This window comes from Oncorhynchus nerka, linkage group LG9b (assembly GCF_034236695.1).
Source record: "Oncorhynchus nerka isolate Pitt River linkage group LG9b, Oner_Uvic_2.0, whole genome shotgun sequence".
Classification (NCBI taxonomy): domain Eukaryota; kingdom Metazoa; phylum Chordata; class Actinopteri; order Salmoniformes; family Salmonidae; genus Oncorhynchus; species Oncorhynchus nerka.
The window spans coordinates 45760058-45779291 of NC_088424.1; the positions used below are offsets into that span (position 1 = coordinate 45760058).

The window sequence follows — 19234 nt, forward strand, 5'->3', positions numbered from 1 at the left end:
ATTTACTGGCAACACAAAACAACTACAGGAAAGACAATTGTTTTAATGTGAGAGGCTCAGCTCAGATTTTAGGATTTTTTTTGGGAAAGTCGTGTAGTGTACGCCCAGTATTAGAGACGTGGAGAAAAACACATCCCCAGTCTCAAGCTATGACCTGAAAGCTAAGGGTGAGCTATAATGTATGAACTACCTTAACGACAACCCAACTGGTCATGGGAGCCGGAACAAGCTATCATGCAAACATTTACTGTATATAAAATGAACAGGGTAGTCGTGAGGAGGACCTTGCTAACAAGGACAAACTTAGTCAGTTTATTTACCCTCATGGTCATATTTCAAAGGATTATTTTCCATTGAAAGGATGTCTAGTTCCCAGAATTACATCACTAATAGAAACATTTTCACGCAAAAAAAAGTAACTTAATTTAGAGCGAAGGTGTGGTAAGTACAGTATGTGATACATTTGACAAACATATGTGCATTTACTTTAACCCTTTCTTCACATTATTCAGCTTGTTCATTATGTGTACTATTCTGACCAACTGTTGCTTCATGGCCATGTCGGACCCTGCCCCTTGGACCAAGTACCTGGAGTGAGTAATACGTCTACACTTCCTCCCTCCTTAGTACACTTCCTTTGATGGTGAATACACTGTTTCCCCTGTGATAGGAACTTCCTCTGTCCCCCCCCCCCCCTATTTTATTTTATTTTTGTCCCAATATTGAGCGTTGCCACGGTGTGTTGCTACAGTAACAGTAACAGTGTGTGAATCCTGATCGGCGAGTTACTGTATTTCAAATGTAAGTATCCTACATCAAGCATGTGATACGGTCGGCTCACTCACTGCACTTGGAATGTCACATGAGAATGAATTCTTGGCGTTGGTGTATAATGCCCCACACTTCGCCACCAACACTTTTCAATCAGGTTTTGGCTTATTAAATATCTTTTACAATTGGAATGTGATGAATGCTAAACTTCCAATGCCGTTACTGAATGTTTATACCTGAGGTAAAACTAGCCTCTGACACAAAGTATTCTGGGAATGCATGACATGACACACACTCACCCTTGCTAGCTAACAATACCTTGCTTGTATACACCATATTTTTACATTCGGCTTTTTTGGCATTTACATTGACTTTCAACGGGTTGATTGAGAGCATGCTAAATGAGTTGAAACACTTATTTTATACCTTAACGAACGATCTCTCTTCATTCCATCCAGTGCTATTGCCTAATACTGTGTCGTTTTGAATCCACTAAATTGTATTTTCCAGGTACACGTTCACCGGTATCTACACCTTTGAGTCCATGATAAAGATATTTGCGAGAGGATTCTGTGTCGGGCCGTTCACCTTCCTGAGAGACCCATGGAACTGGCTAGATTTTAGTGTAATCTCTATGGCGTGAGTACCACTCCTTTAGTCTGGTATTTCTACTCCTTCACCCCTAGCCACGTCCTGTTCAATTGCTAGGTATTTGCCATCCAGGGGCTTTTGATACATCCCAAAGAGAGAGAGAGAGAGAGAGAGAGAGACATAGATGTCATTTAGGTGGATGACATGTGGATTTAATATTCATTATTTAAAATGAAAACATCACTTGACTTTGGGACTTACCGGGTACTTAAAGGGTTGCATTGTGAATGGACTTCTGAGAGCGAACTAAACAATGTCAGAGAGGATAATGGAGGGAGGATGGTCTAGTAACCCGTCCGTGGTGATACAGCTATAGAGGATACAGCTATAGATGATACAGCTAGAGAGGATACAGCTATAGAGGATACAGCTAGAGAGGATACAGCTAGAGAGGATACAGCTATAGAGGATACAGCTAGAGAGGATACAGCTAGAGAGGATATAGCTATAGAGGATACAGCTAGAGAGGATACAGCTAGAGAGGATACAGCTAGAGAGGAGACAGCTAGAGAGGATATAGCTATAGAGGATATAGCTATAGAGGATACAGCTAGAGAGGATACAGCTAGAGAGGAAACCGCTATAGAGGATACAGCTAGAGAGGATACAGCTATAGAGGATACAGCTAGAGAGGATACAGCTAGAGAGGATACAGCTATAGAGGATACAGCTAGAGAGGATACAGCTAGAGAGGATACAGCTAGAGAGGATATAGCTATAGAGATAGAGGATACAGCTATAGAGGATACAGCTGTAGATGATACAGCTAGAGAGGATACAGCTATAGAGGATACAGCTGTAGAGGATACAGCTAGAGAGGATACAGCTATAGAGGATACAGCTAGAGAGGAGACAGCTAGAGAGGATACAGCTGTAGAGATAGAGGATACAGCTGTAGAGGATACAGCTGTAGAGGATACAGCTAGAGAGGATACAGCTATAGAGGATACAGCTGTAGAGGATACAGCTGTAGAGGATACAGCTAGAGATGATACAGCTATAGAGGATACAGCTGTAGAGGATACAGCTGTAGAGGATACAGCTGTGGAGGAAACAGGACTCTGGAGAGCTGAGAGATCCAGAGAGAGTCTCTAACGGCAACAGTGCCTAGGGACCATTACTATAGGAGTTTTAAGCACCTTTATCCCCACACGCAATATCACATCCCATCACATGATACACACATAAGGTCGCATTTATTATGACAATAACAAGGTTGTGAGATTACATCTGACTCCTCCTCCATAGTTTATACATCCTGAATATGTTAGGACCTGCTTGGGTAATGAAACAACTCTTTCAGTACACTGGACCAGGACAGAACACCATAAGGCCGCTCAACCGTTTAGGGCTTTAGGCTATATATAGGAGAGAGACAGAGAGAGAGGACACAGCTAGGGCCATGTTCACTAAGCCTCAGCTCTCTAAATGATGCTCAGTTACAGTGATGCACCTGTTCCTCACCATCATCAATACCATCACCATCACCATCATCAATACCATCACCATCATCACAACCATCATCATCACCATCATCACTACCGTCATCATCACCATCATCACAACCATCACCATCATCACTACCATCATCATCACCATCATCACTACCATCATCATCACCATCATCATCACCATCATCACTACCATCATCATCACCATCATCAATACCATCACCATCATCACAACCATCATCACCACCATCATCACAACCATCATCACTACCATCATCACTACCATCATCATCACCACCATCAATACCATCATCACAACCATCATCATAACCATCATCAATACCATCACCATCATCACAACCATCATCATCACCAGCACCACCATCATCAACACCACCATCACCATCATCACAACCATCATCATCACATCACCATCCTCACAACCATCATCATCACCATCATCACTATCATCATCATCACCATCATCAATACCATCACCATCATCACAACCATCATCACCATCACCATCATCACTACCTTCACCATCATCACCATCATCACAACCATCATCATCACTAACATCACTATCATCATCACTACCATCATCACCATCAACATCATCACTATCATCATCACTACCATCATCATCACCATCAGCATCACTACCATCATCATCACCATCATCACCATCATCACCATCATCACCAATACGATCATCACTACCATCATTACCATCACCATCATCACTACCATCATCATCACTACCATCACCATCATCACTACCATCACTATCATCATCACTACCGTCATTACCATCACCATCATCACTACCATCATCATCACTATCATCATCACTATCATCATCACTACCATCATCATCACTACCATCACCATCATCATCACTACCATCATCATCACTACCATCACCATCATCATCACCATCATCACTACCATCACTATCATCATCACTACCGTCATTACCATCACCATCATCACTACCATCATCATCACTACCATCACTATCATCATCACCATCATCACTACCATCATCATCACCATCATCATCACTACCATCATCACCATCATCACTACCATCATCATCACTATCATCATCACTACCATCATCACCATCATCACTACCATCATCATCACTATCATCATCACTACCATCATCATCACTATCATCATCATCACTATCATCATCACTACCATCATCACCATCATCACTACCATCATCATCACTATCATCATCACTACCATCATCATCATCACTACCATCACTATCATCATCACTACCATCATCATCAATACCATCACCATCATCACTACCATCATCATCACTACCATCACTATCATCATCACTACCATCATCATCAATACCATCACCATCATCACTACCATCATCATCACTACCATCACTATCATCATCACTACCATCATCATCAATACCATCACCATCATCATCACTACCATCACTATCATCATCACTACCATCATCATCAATACCATCACCATCATCACTACCATCATCATCAATACCATCATCATCATCACTACCATCATCATCACTACCATCACTATCATCATCACCATCAACAAGAAGGGAATCAGGTGTTCGACTAAGGGACTTGATAATACCCAAAACATTTCTTATCCTAGGACTCCTGAAGTGTTTTTTTTGTTTGTTTGTTGTACTGTAGTTGACCACCTACAAGCCAACTGAGTAGAGATGAGTTTCTTGATCAAGTCACAGCGATCATTGAAGGGCAATGCCCTGTTAAAATTCTCTCTCTTTATAGATTGATTTATACCCTTAGTGCTGCACATGTCCAGTTCTCTTCTGTCTTTAAAACCCCCGTTCTGTCCACTCTGAATCAGTCTGATTAGCCAGCCGGTGCTGCATTTATGGGACAGCATTGTCCTCATGTCTTTCATCATGTTGCAGATATCTCACGGAGTTTGTGGATCTGGGAAATGTGTCTGCGTTGAGAACATTCAGGGTCCTCCGAGCGCTGAAAACCATCTCTGTCATTCCAGGTGAGAGAAACTATTTTCTTCTGTTCTGTCTGTGGACATTTTACTGTAAATGCTAGCTTATAGGTGTGAAGCCTTGCAGGACATTGTACTGTAAGGCTAGCTGATAGGTGTGAAGCCTTGCAGGACATTGTACTGTAATGCTAGCTGATAGGTGTGAAGCCTTGCAGGACATTGTACTGTAAGGCTAGCTGATAGGTGTGAAGCCTTGCAGGACATTGTACTGTAAGGCTAGCTGATAGGTGTGAAGCCTTGCAGGACATTGTACTGTAAGGCTAGCTTGATAGGTGTGAAGCCTTGCAGGACATTGTACTGTAAGGCTAGCTGATAGGTGTGAAGCCTTGCAGGACATTGTACTGTAAGGCTAGCTGATAGGTGTGAAGCCTTGCAGGACATTGTACTGTAAGGCTAGCTGATAGGTGTGAAGCCTTGCAGGACATTGTACTGTAAGGCTAGCTGATAGGTGTGAAGCCTTGCAGGACATTGTACTGTAAGGCTAGCTGATAGGTGTGAAGCCTTGCAGGACATTGTACTGTAAGGCTAGCTGATAGGTGTGAAGCCTTGCAGGACATTGTACTGTAATGCTAGCTGATAGGTGTGAAGCCTTGCAGGACATTGTACTGTAAGGCTAGCTGATAGGTGTGAAGCCTTGCAGGACATTGTACTGTAAGGCTAGCTGATAGGTGTGAAGCCTTGCAGGACATTGTACTGTAATGCTAGCTTGATAGGTGTGAAGCCTTGCAGGACATTGTAAAGCTGATAAATATAACCTGTAGGTCAAAGACAATCACAGGACAATCTCTAACTCATCTCTTGTCTACTGGAAATCTAAGACACTGTTTAACTGTCAAGTCTATTGGGGACATTGTATAATCTATTGTGTGTCTCCCTCAGGCCTGAAGACCAGGGTAGGGACACTGTTTAACTGTCAAGTCTATTGGGGACATTGTATAATCTATTGTGTGTCTCCCTCAGGCCTGAAGACCATCGTTGGTGCTCTGATCCAGTCAGTGAAGAAGCTTGCGGACGTGATGGTCCTGACTGTGTTCTGCCTGAGCGTGTTCGCCCTCATCGGCCTGCAGCTCTTCATGGGCATCCTGCGGCAGAAGTGCGTCCGTAGCGCGGCACACTGCGTCAACTCGTCATACAACGTCAACGACACCTTCACCTGCAACAACAGGACCTGGAGCTCCATGAACGACTTTGTCACCAATGAAGGTTTTGGTTGTGGGGGGGTCATGACCTTTCGGTCTGTTCTGCGCTGTAGGCACGGCCAGTTTGGAAGCCTTTGTTAAGGCCAATACGAGTGCAAGGGATATGACACACTAAATATGAATTGGTATGCTGCAATATAAAATTACACTCAGTACTGTAATTGGTCAGTTGGTAGAGGATGGTGCTTGCAAAGCCAGAATTGTGGGTTCAATTCCCGGAGTCATATGTCTTCTGCATTTAACCCAACACTCTTAGACTGAAAGTTGCTTTAGATAAAATCGTCTGCTAAATGGCATGTATAAGGTAGGCGGGCGGGTGCACAGTGATGATGGGTCAAAGCTGTAGTGTGTATTACTGGGGCGGCAGATAGCCTAGTGGTTGGAGCGTTGGGCCAGTAACTCAAAAGGTTGCTAGTTCAAAATCCCCGTGCTGACATGGTAAACATCTGTAATTCTTCCCCTGAACAAGGCAGTGAGCCCACTGTAAATAAGTTTTTTTTTTCTTAACTGACTTGCTTAGTTAAATAAGGGTTAAATAAAAATAAAATTACGGTTAGGTTACTGGCCGCTGGAACGACCAGCTCAGGAACTCTCAATCGGTTGGACCATTTAAAGCAGGCCTCAAGAATGTATTGTTTTTATTACCTTAGTTGTATGTATTGTGTATAAATCATGTTCCTAATCTGCTTTTCAGATAATTTCTACAAAGTTGAAGGAGCAAAGGATGCCTTAATTTGTGGATATGGACAAGATGCAGGGTAAGTCAGCTGCTGTACTGGCTATTGCATCATTTTTGTTCTGTCAGGTTCTGTCAGGTTAGATGGGTCCTGTTCTGTCAGGTTAGATGGGTCCTGTTCTGTCAGGTTGTATGGGTCCTGTTCTGTCAGGTTAGATGGGTCCTGTTCTGTCAGGTTAGATGGTTATTGTTCTGTCAGGTTAGATGGGTCCTGTTCTGTCAGGTTGTATGGTTCCTGTTCTGTCAGGTTAGATGGTTATTGTTCTGTCAAGTTAGATGGGTCCTGTTCTGTCAGGTTAGATGGGTCCTGTTCTGTCAGGTTAGATGGGTCCTGTTCTGCCAGGTTAGATGGGTCCTGTTCTGTCAGGTTGTATGGGTCCTGTTCTGTCAGGTTAGATGGGTCCTGTTCTGTCAGGTTAGATGGTTATTGTTCTGTCAGGTTAGATGGGTCCTGTTCTGTCAGGTTGTATGGTTCCTGTTCTGTCAGGTTAGATGGTTATTGTTCTGTCAGGTTAGATGGGGCCTGTTCTGTCAGGTTAGATGGTCCCTGTTCTGTCAGGTTAGATGGTTATTGTTCTGTCAAGTTAGATGGGTCCTGTTCTGTCAGGTTAGATGGGTCCTGTTCTGTCAGGTTAGATGGGCCCTGTTCTGCCAGGTTAGATGGTTCCTGTTCTGTCAGGTTAGATGGTCCCTGTTCTGTCAGGTTAGATGTTTATTGTTCTGTCAGGTTAGATGGGTCCTGTTCTGTCAGGTTGTATGGGTCCTGTTCTGTCAGGTTAGATGGGTCCTGTTCTGTCAGGTTAGATGGGTCCTGTTCTGTCAGGTTAGATGGGCCCTGTTCTGCCAGGTTAGATGGGGCCTGTTCTGTCAGGTTAGATGGGTCCTGTTCTGTCAGGTTAGATGGTCCCTGTTCTGTCAGGTTAGATGGTTCCTGTTCTGTCAGGTTAGATGGTCCCTGTTCTGTCAGGTTAGATGGGTCCTGTTCTGTCAGGTTAGATGGTTCCTGTTCTGTCAGGTTAGATGGGTCCTGTTCTGTCAGGTTAGATGGGTCCTGTTCTGTCAGGTTAGATGGTCCCTGTTCTGTCAGGTTAAATGGTTCCTGTTCTGTCAGGTTAGATGGGTCCTGTTCTGTCAGGTTAGATGGGTCCTGTTCTGTTCCCAATCAAAGTCTGTAGTTTGAAACCTAACAAATATGGCTACTCAGCCCACGCTATCTTTAATCCCTTAAATCCAAAGCATTTTGAAACATATCACAACGAGAGGTAGGGAGAGAGGGAGGGAGGGAGAAAGGGAGAGAGGGAGGGAGGGAGGGAGGGAGAGAGGGAGAGAGGGAGAGAGGGAGGGAGGGAGGGAGAGAGGGAGGGAAGGAGGGAGGGAGGGAGGGATGACTCTGGCCATGACATGGCTGTTCCAGGGGTTATATTGAACTAAATACCCATCTGGGTAAATCTGAAATCCCAGGGTTTTTCAACAAATAGCTTATCCATTAGGTGTTTTTGTTAATCGCTTCTGAGAAGACGACAGAAAATAGAATTTAGAGTTATATTTGGCTATCCAATATTCCATATTTAAGGAACGGATGTGTTATATTATATTTGACTTTGTCTAAGTTTTTCGTTCAGATAGACCTTTGTTGGCAATGAGCACATTTTGAAGGTTGGATTTTCCGGAAAATTCATATATGTGTGATTGACAATGAGATGAACAAGATTGACCTGGTTGGAAACTTGAATTGTACTTAACCTTTATTCATTCTGGGTTGTTTTATTGAGGAAAAATATATTTTACGAGAGAGTCCTTGTTGATGCTCACACACAGAGAGACAGAGGCCAGTGCTATGCTGTTTGCAGAAACTCAAAACGCAGATCTAATCTCTCACAATTATTTTGAGTTTGGGGGGGGTGAGATAGAGACAGAGAGAGAGAGGAGAGGAGAGGAGAGGAGAGAGAGAGGGGAGAGGAGAGAGAGAGAGAGGAGAGGAGAGAGAGAGAGAGAGGTCAGAAACCACATTTTTTCAGTTTCTTTGTTCTTTTTATCAGACGGGCGGATACAGTACATGTTCATTGAAGATGCCTTGTCTGGGAAGTGACAATGGTCTACCCTCGGAAGAGAATCATGAAGAAATAACTGTTTTGGAGACTTTTGTTACATTTGAGCTGAACCTTTAGTGAGGTTATCCATGTAGGCGACACATTACTGTAAGTAGGTCAAAAGCAGTGAGGACATAAAACATAGAGGAAGTTTAATCTTTTGAGTGTATTCCAACAAGTAATCCCTGACTAGGTTTCCAAATTAAAGATTCAAATACATTATGATGACACACACACACACACACACACACACACACACACACACACACACACACACACACACACACACACACACACACACACACACACACATTTTGTCTCTATAATTTGGATTTTTGACTATGTTTAGCTACTTTTAGCTACCTCTGTAAGAGTGACCAATGGACTCCAATGGAGTGACCAATGGATTTTATGATTTCTGCTGTTTCGAAACAGACAGGTAGATGTATGTTTAGCTACATCTGGTTGTTTTCTTTACCCCCACGCTGAGACTCTAAACATACTTCTTTACCCCCAAGCTAAGACTCTAAACATACTGCTTTACCCCCACGCTAAGACTCTAAACATACTGCTTTACCCCCACGCTGAGACTCTAAACATACTGCTTTATCCCCACGCTAAGACTCTAAACATACTGCTTTACCCCCACGCTAAGACTCTAAACATACTGCTTTACCCCCACGCTGAGACTCTAAACATACTGCTTTACCCCCACGCTGAGACTCTAAACATACTGCTTTATCCCCACGCTGAGACTCTAAACATACTGCTTTATCCCCACGCTGAGACTCTAAACATACTGCTTTATCCCCACGCTGAGACTCTAAACATACTGTTATACTCCCAAGCTGAGACTCTAAACATACTGCTTTACCCCCACACTGAGACTCTAAACATACTGCTTTGAATTGAATTGAAAGAGTGGGGAGGGGGAGAGAGAGAGTGGGGAGGGGGGAGAGTGGGGAGGGGGAGAGAAAGAGTGGGGAGGGGGAGAGAGAGAGTGGGGAGGGGGGAGGGGAGTGGGGAGGGGGGAGAGGAAAGAGTGGGGAGGGGGAGAGAAAGAGTGGGGAGGGGGAGAGAGAGAGTGGGGAGGGGGAGAGTGGGGAGGGGGAGAGAGAGAGTGGGGAGGGGGAGAGAAAGAGTGGGGAGGGGGAGAGAAAGAGTGGGGAGGGGGAGAGAAAGAGTGGGGAGGGGGAGAAAGACGAAACGACACTTTTATCCCCACACGCAACCAGACGTGTCGCGTAATACATGTACATACATGTTGATTTGATTTGATTGATTAACATGTATTCAAATCAAAGTGTATTTGTCATGTACGCAGAATACAGGTGTAGACCTTACATTGAAATGCTGAATACAACAGGTGTAGACCTTACATTGAAATGCTTACTTACAAGCCCTAACCAACAGTGCAATTTTTAAGTAAAAAATAGGTATTAGGTGAACAATAGATAAGTAATGAAAAAAAGGTTTAAAAAAGTAAAATGTGAAAATAACAGTAGCGAGGCTCTATATAGTATATATGTATACAGGGGGTACCGGTACAGAGTCAATGTGGAGGCTATATACAGGGGGTACTGGTACAGAGTCAATGTGGAGGCTATATACAGGGGGTACTGGTACAGAGTCAATGTGGAGGCTATATACAGGGGGTACCGGTACAGAGTCAATGTGGAGGCTATATACAGGGGGTACTGGTACAGAGTCAATGTGGAGGCTATATACAGGGGGTACCGGTACAGAGTCAATGTGGAGACAATATACAGGGGGTACCGGTACAGAGTCAATGTGGAGACTATATACAGGGGGTACTGGTACAGAGTCAATGTGGAGACTATATACAGGGTGTTACGGTACAGAGTCAATGTGGAGGCTATATAGTCCAAAGAAGAAAAGCCTGGAAGGAGGAGAGATGACTAGAAATAATTCGGTGGACTGTTTTATGTGTGGATTAATTGGTGGAGTATAGGACCTTGTGCATTTCAGGTAAAATAACAACCCAATGATTATATTCCAGGACAAGTTAGCTAGCAACAGCAAGCTAGCTAAATAGGACAAATTAGCTAGCAACAGCAAGCTAGCTAAATAGGACAAATTAGCTAGCAACAGCAAGCTAGCTAAATAGGACAAATTAGCTAGCAACTGCAAGCTAGCTAACTAAATTGCACTACATGTTTAATGCTTTTCGACCTGTCCCCAAATTAATATAATTAGTTCAGAGTTTGTTAAGATATTTCATCCTGCGTGTCGTGATCGTGTTTGGTGTGGGGGGACGAAATCAATTTGCGCACGATGGCGCACGAATCTATCCGGTTTGGGCATGGTGTTAGTAAGGTCACATTGATCAATAACAAGGTTGTGAGATTACATCTGACTCCTCCTCCATAGTTTATACATCCTGAATATGTTAGGACCTGCTTGGGTAATGAAACAACTCTTTCAGTACATTGGACCAGGACAGAACACCATAAGGCCGCTCAACCGTATATAGTGTTATATCAGTGTAACTTGCCCCCTGTGCTACATTTTGCACCTGTGATTTTTCTGGAATAAATCATGGGTGAATAACTCCAGGAAGCAGCTGTGTACACCAGGTGAGGTGTTACAGGAACCTCTCTGTCCCCCTCTCTGTCTCTCTCTCTCTCTCTCTCTCTCTCTCTCTCTCTCTCTCTCTCTCTCTCTCTCCTCTCCTCTCCTCTCCTCTCCTCTCCTCTCCTCTCTCTCTCTCTCTTTCTATCTCTCTCTCTTTCTATCTCTCTCTTTCTATCTCTCTCTCTCTCTCTCTATCTTTCTCTCTTTCTCTCTCTCTCTCTTTCTCTCTTTCTCTCTCTCTCTCTCTCTCTCTCTCTCTCTCTCTCGCTCTCTCTCTCGCTTCATGATTACATTTAATGTGCCCAGGGTCGGCTCTAGCCTTTTTTTTTTGTGGCCCCCTATCTTGACGGCGGAGACAACAAAATCTACATTTCAAATGAATTTTCTACAGTTCTACTCTCTCAGCTCTTTCTCTCTCAATCTATCTCTCTTTCTCTCGCTCCCCCATTTCACTCTCTATTTTCAACCTTATGCGGAGTCAATGAGCTCTAGTGTCGGAATTAAATCAGTGTTACATTTTGCAGTCATTGCAGTGTAAATTCAACTCAAACTCAAATTCAACTGAAAAATGTTTGTGTGAATTTTAAAACCATTTTGAGTCAAATCAAATCAAATTGTATTGGTCACATACACATGTTTAGCAGATGTTAATGCGAGTGTAGCGAAATGCTTGTGCTTCTAGTTCCGACCGTCCAGTAATATCTAACAAGTAACCTAACAATTTCACATCAACAATGGAATGAATAAGAATATGTACATATAAATATATGGATGAGCGATGGCCAAAAGGCATAGGCAAGATGCAGTAGATGGTATAGAGTACAGTATACACATATGAGATGAGTAATGTAGGGTATATAAACATTATATAAAGTGGCATTGTTTAAAGTGACTAGTGATACATTTATTACATCCAAGTTGTAATTATTAAAGTGGCTGGATTTGAGTCAGTATGTTGGCAGCAGCCACTCAATGTTAGTGATGGCTGTTTAACAGTCTGATGGCCTTGAGGTATAACCTGTTTTTCAGTCTCTCGGTCCCAGCTTTGATGCACCTGTACTGTCCTCGCCTTCTGAATTATAGCGGGGTGAACAGGCAATGGCTCGGGTGGTTGTCCTCGATGATCTTTTTGGCCTTCCTGTGACATCGGGTGGTGTAGGTGTCCTGGAGGGCAGGTAGTTTGCCCCCGGTGATATGTTGTGCAGACCTCACTACCCTCTGGAGAGCCTTACGGTTGTGGGCGGAGCAGTTGCCGTACCAGGTGGTGATACAGCCCGACAGGATGCTCTCGATTGTGCATCTGTAAAAGTTTCTGAGTGTTTTTGGTGACAAGCCAATTTTTTTCAGCCTCCTGAGGCTGTGTGGGTGGACCATTTCAGTTTGTCCATGATGTGTATGCCGAGGAACATAAAATGTTCCACCTTCTCCACCACTGTCTCCACTAATTAACTCTGAAAATGTGACACTACCTGTAGAGTAACTTTAACACTATGCAGACTGGGACCAAATGTTATCTGAAACAGTGTTGAATTCAACTCTAAATTAACACGTTTATTTGTTTACTGTACAGACTTGGTTTAACCGTCATCAGTGTTAGCTCTTAGCTGTCCATTACCACCTTTACTCTGTTTTGGGTTGTAAAATCAACGATGAAAGTAAGCTGCCACTGGCCGGTACGGCGTCCCCCTCAGCGAAATAAATGGTAGGGGTACGCCGTACCGGTTGAACATGAGCCTATCACAATAATTACACTCAAAGAAAACAAGAAAACCCACTATTACACTACTATTTGTAATTACTGCATATCACCCGTATGTAACATATCACACGTATGTAACATATCACACGTATGTAACATATCACAAGTATGTAACATATCACACCATGAAACATATCACACGTATGTAACATATCACACGTATGTAACATATCACAAGTATGTAACATATCACACGTATGTAACATATCACACGTATGTAACATATCACACGTATGAAACATATCACAAGTATGTAACATATCACACGTATGAAACATATCACAAGTATGTAACATATCACACCATGAAACATATCACACGTATGAAACATATCACACCATGAAACATATCACACGTATGAAACATATCACAAGTATGTAACATATCACAAGTATGTAACATATCACACCATGAAACATATCACAAGTATGTAACATATCACAAGTATGTAACATATCACACGTATGTAACATATCACAAGTATGTAACATATCACACCATGAAACATATCACACGTATGAAACATATCACACGTATGTAACATATCACAAGTATGTAACATATCACACCATGAAACATATCACACGTATGTAACATATCACAAGTATGTAACATATCACACCATGTAACATATCACACGTATGTAACATATCACAAGTATGTAACATATCACACCATGAAACATATCACACGTATGTAACATATCACAAGTATGTAACATATCACACCATGAAACATATCACACGTATGTAACATATCACACGTATGTAACATATCACAAGTATGTAACATATCACACCATGAAACATATCACACGTATGAAACATATCACACGTATGTAACATATCACAAGTATGTAACATATCACACCATGAAACATATCACACGTATGTAACATATCACAAGTATGTAACATATCACACCATGTAACATATCACACGTATGTAACATATCACAAGTATGTAACATATCACACCATGAAACATATCACACGTGTGTAACATATCACAAGTATGTAACATATCACACCATGAAACATATCACACGTATGTAACATATCACACGTATGTAACATATCACACCATGAAACATATCACACGTATGTAACATATCACACGTATGAAACATATCACACGTATGAAACATATCACATGTATGAAGCATATCACACGTATGTAACATATCACACCATGAAACATATCACACGTATGAAACATATCACACGTATGTAACATATCACACCATGAAACATATCACACGTATGTAACATATCACACCATGAAACATATCACACCATGAAACATATCACACGTATGTAACATATCACACCATGAAACATATCACACCATGAAACATATCACACGTATGTAACATATCACACGTATGTAACATAACACACCATGAAACATATCACACCATGAAACATATCACACGTATGTAACATATCACACGTATGTAACATATCACACGTATGAAACATATCACACGTATGAAGCATATCACACGTATGTAACATATCACACCATGAAACATATCACACGTATGTAACATATCACAAGTATGTAACATATCACACCATGAAACATATCACACGTATGAAACATATCACACGTATGTAACATATCACACATATGAAACATATCATGAAACATATCACACGTATGTAAAATATCACACGTATGAAACATAGCACATATCACGTATGTGTGCTGGCAGCCAGGTTTACAGGATCCTACTGAAGTGATTGTTTGACAACCAGATGAAAACATAATAATTGGTTATGTTATTGCCACATTAAAAGGTCGAATAATACGAATAATGTAATGTAATTGTAGTACATGCACACATAGGAGGTACTGTATCTGAAAGAAATGAAAACTACGCCCCCCCTACCCCCACTGGGTAGAATACTGCTGTCATGTGTTAACCCTAGAATACTGCTGTGTCATGTGTTAACCCTAGAATACTGCTGTGTCATGTGTTTAACCCTAGAATACTGCTGTGTCATGTGTTTAACCCTAGAATACTGCTGTGTCATGTGTTAACCCTAGAATACTGCTGTGTCATGTGTTTAACCCTAGAATACTGCTGTGTCATGTGTTAACCCTAGAATACTGCTGTGTCATGTGTTAACCCTAGAATACTGCTGTGTCATGTGTTAACCCTAGAATACTGCTGTGTCATGTGTTAACCCTAGAATACTGCTGTGTCATGTGTTAACCCTAGAATACTGCTGTGTCATGTGTTTAACCCTAGAATACTGCTGTGTCATGTGTTTAACCCTAGAATACTGCTGTGTCATGTGTTAACCCTAGAATACTGCTGTGTCATGTGTTTAACCCTAGAATACTGCTGTGTCATGTGTTAACCCTAGAATACTGCTGTGTCATGTGTTTAACCCTAGAATACTGCTGTGTCATGTGTTAACCCTAGAATACTGCTGTGTCTTGTGTTTAACCCTAGAATACTGCAGTGTCATGTGTTTAATCCTAGAATACTGCTGTGTCATGTGTTTAACCCTAGAATACTGCTGTGTCATGTGTTTAACCCTAGCATGATGCTGTGTGTTGCAGGAAGTGTCCTGAGGGATTTGACTGTCTGAGAATAGGAAGGAACCCTAACTATGGTTATACCAGCTTCGACAGCTTTGGCTGGGCTTTCCTGGCGCTCTTCCGGCTGATGACCCAGGACTACTGGGAGAACCTCTATCATCAGGTACACAACTTACAATACTCTGTATACACTCTTATGAGCCGGGCGCTTCCTGTGTGTGTGTGTGTGTGTGTGTGTGTGTGTGTGTGTGTGTGTGTGTGTGTGTGTGTGTGTGTGTGTGTGTGTGTGTGTGTGTGTTTGCGTGTGTGTGTGTGTGTGTGTGTGTGTGTGTGTGTGTTTGCGTGTGTGTTTGCGTGTGTGTGTGTGTGTTTGCGTGTGTGTGTGTGTTTGCGTGCGTGTGTGTGTGTGTGTGTGTGTGTGTTTGCGTGCGTGTGTGTGTGTGTGTGTGTGTGTGTGTGTGTTTGCGTGTGTGTGTGTGTGTGTTTGCGTGTGTGTGTGTGTGTGTGTGTTTGCGTGTGTGTGTGTTAACCTGCTGTATCTCTGTCCCTCCTCAGACTCTGCGTTCAGCAGGGAAAACCTACATGGTCTTCTTTGTGCTGGTCATCTTTCTGGGTTCCTTCTACCTGGTCAACCTGATCCTGGCTGTGGTGGCCATGGCCTACGAGGAACAGAACCAGGCCACCATCCAGGAGGCCTGGATGAAGGAGAGGGAGTTCCAGCTGGCCATGGAACATGTACGCAGAGAACAGAGGGTAGGTTGGATTTACTATTCAGACGATAGGTTTGTATTCAGACGATAGGTTTGTATTCTGACGATAGGTTGGTATTCAGACGATAGGTTCTTATTCAGACGATAGGTTGGTATTCAGATGGTAGGTTCGTATTCAGATGGTAGGTTCGTATTCAGACGATAGGTTCGTATTCAGACGATAGGTTCGTTTTCAGATGATAGGTTCGTATTCAGATGATAGGTGTAATCGTCGTAATGATGAGATCGTCGTAATGATGAGACCAAGGCGCAGCGTGAGTAGAGTTCCACATAATTTTAATAAATCGAAACTCACTGAACAAAAATAACAAACAACCAAATGAAACGTGAAGCTACTGTTGTGCACTCAGGCAACTAAATGTAGACATTATCCTACCACACAAATGAGGAAAATGGCTACCTAAATATGATCCCCAATCAGAGACAACGATAAATAGCTGTCTCTGATTGGGAACATCAGGCCAACGTAGACATACAAAACCCCCATGATATACAAAAACCCTAAACATACAAAAACTAGAGTACCCACCCTAGTCACATGCTGACCTAACCAAAATATATATAAAAACAGAGATATCTAAGGTCAGGGTGTGACAATAGGTTTGTATTCAGACGATAGGTTTGTATTCAGACGATAGGTTCTTATTCAGACGATAGGTTGGTATTCAGACGATAGGTTGGTATTCAGACGATAGGTTGGTATTCAGACGATAGGTTTGTATTCAGACGATAGGTTGGTATTCAGACAATATGTTTGTATTCAGACGATAGGTTGGTATTCAGACGATAGGTTGGTATTCAGACGATAGGTTGGTATTCAGACGATAGGTTTTTATTCAGACGGTGGGTTTTTATTCAGACGGTGGGTTTTAGGTTTTCGGAAGGCAGACATTTTCTAACCAGATTCAAGTTCAGAAAGCTGTATTGTCCCAACATAGGGCAATTTGATTTGCAACTTTATTAGCATTGTACAGCACCTATACAGAGAACAGAGGGTAGCTTGGCCACATCTGGGCTGGGGTTCATTCAAATTGAATTCGCTGAAAATAAATACATTTCCCTTTCAGTTGAATTAATTAATTATTGAATTCATATTTCAGTTTACTTCCTGAATTGACTGTCTTCAATTCAAATTGGCCCCAACCCTGGTTTACATTAGAACCATGTACAGTATAGTACAGTATAGTACAGTATAGTACAGTACAGTACAGTATAGTACAGTACAGTACAGTACAGTACAGTATAGTATAGTACAGTATAGTATAGTATAGTACAGTATAGTACAGTACAGTATAGTACAGTATAGTATAGTACAGTACAGTATAGTACAGTATAGTATAGTACAGTACAGTATAGTACAGTATGTTGTAATATATTCTCTCTATAATGTATGGCTATGGTTTAAAGTTTATTTTAAAACATCCTGTTACTTATTTTGTTTTTCTTTTTGTTTTTCTTTTGCCAATTCAGGAAATTAAAGTATGTATTACATTTTAGGAATATTGTAATAATTCCTACTAATTAACCTCTGTCTAGAATATGTGTTAAATTCCTTTAAAGTCAATGGTAAAGCACAGATTGATGGTGATTATATTATCCGTTATTATTTTGACCGTGTAAACTGAACTCGTTTCTCTACTGGTGGGGAAGATGGCCGAGAGAAGAATCCAGCAGGAGACAGACTCGGTCATGTCTCCAGAGCTGTCCCCGTTTCAACTCAAAGTGAGCAGTAGTTTGAAACGGACAGCCAGTAGAAGATCTCGCAGGATGCTGTCCGAGGATCCAGAGGACGAATCAGACGAGAAGTTTGATCCACTGGATGAGCGGGTGGTACGACAGACACTTTCTTTTTACATTACATTGCATTGCATTGTGGTCTTTTTTAACAGACGCTCTTATCCAGAGCGACTTACAGTGTAGCGTATTCATTTTTAAGTAGCTTGGTAAGACGAGCACATATCACACCTTACTGAACTTTCAGAGGGATTTGTAGTTGGAAACGTGTCGGTCTTGGAAAGTTTGAATGTTGATTAGGACCTTGTTTAGCATCATCATGTTCCCGATTAGCCTTTTAACAATCACTATAAGGCAAATTCACCTTATTCACTACCAATGTGTAGCACCTATCAAGGCCTGCTGCACCACTTGGGGGTCCTGAGTGGCGCAGCGGTCTAAGACACTGCATCTCAGTGCAAGAGGTGTCACTGCAGTGCCCTGGTTCGATTCCAGACTGCATCACATCTGGCCGTGATTGGGAGACCCATAGGGCAGCGCACAATTGTCCCAGCGTCGTCCGGGGTGGGCCGACAGTATGGCCGTCATTGGGAGACCCAGCGTCGTCCGGGTTAGGCCGGGGTAGGCCGACAGTATGGCCATCATTGGGAGACCCAGCGTCGTCCGGGTTTGGCCGGGGTAGGCCGACAGTATGGCCGTCATTGGGAGACCCAGCGTCGTCCGGGTTAGGCCGGGGTAGGCCGACAGTATGGCCGTCATTGGGAGACCCAGCGTCGTCCCGGTTAGGCCGGGGTAGGCCGACAGTATGGCCGTCATTGGGAGACCCAGCGTCGTCCGGGTTAGGCCGGGGTAGGCCGACAGTATGGCCGTCATTGGG

At 42.5% G+C, this 19234-nt stretch overlaps 2 protein-coding genes across 2 annotated transcripts in view; both read left to right on the forward strand.

The window, feature by feature from the left end:
- Positions 1-1287: 1287 nt before the first annotated feature.
- Positions 1288-18171, forward strand: LOC135565724 (sodium channel protein type 3 subunit alpha-like). Its single transcript, XM_065013634.1, has 7 exons — positions 1288-1410; positions 4819-4910; positions 5883-6125; positions 6816-6879; positions 15875-16016; positions 16409-16606; positions 18160-18171. Exons 1-7 carry the CDS (start codon positions 1316-1318, stop codon positions 18169-18171), a joined length of 846 nt encoding a protein of 281 aa, XP_064869706.1. The 5' UTR covers positions 1288-1315.
- A 105-nt stretch (positions 18172-18276) lies between these two features.
- The window catches only part of LOC115114040 (sodium channel protein type 2 subunit alpha-like), a 51269-nt gene continuing 50311 nt past the window's right edge, over positions 18277-19234 (forward strand). The window contains exon 1 of the mRNA XM_029641965.2: positions 18277-18453. Within this exon, the coding sequence (XP_029497825.2) occupies positions 18313-18453 (141 nt within the window). The 5' untranslated portion in view covers positions 18277-18312. The remainder of the gene's footprint in view (positions 18454-19234) is intronic.

Excerpts from the sequence above, each read along its gene's own strand:
- LOC135565724 (XM_065013634.1), top strand. The coding sequence starts at position 1,316 with ATGATAAAGATATTTGCGAGAGGATTCTGTGTCGGGCCGTTCACCTTC. Across the intron at positions 4,911-5,882 it reads AACCATCTCTGTCATTCCAG|GCCTGAAGACCATCGTTGGT; the intron begins GTGAGAGAAACT and ends TGTCTCCCTCAG. Across the intron at positions 6,880-15,874 it reads GGATATGGACAAGATGCAGG|GAAGTGTCCTGAGGGATTTG; the intron begins GTAAGTCAGCTG and ends TGTGTGTTGCAG.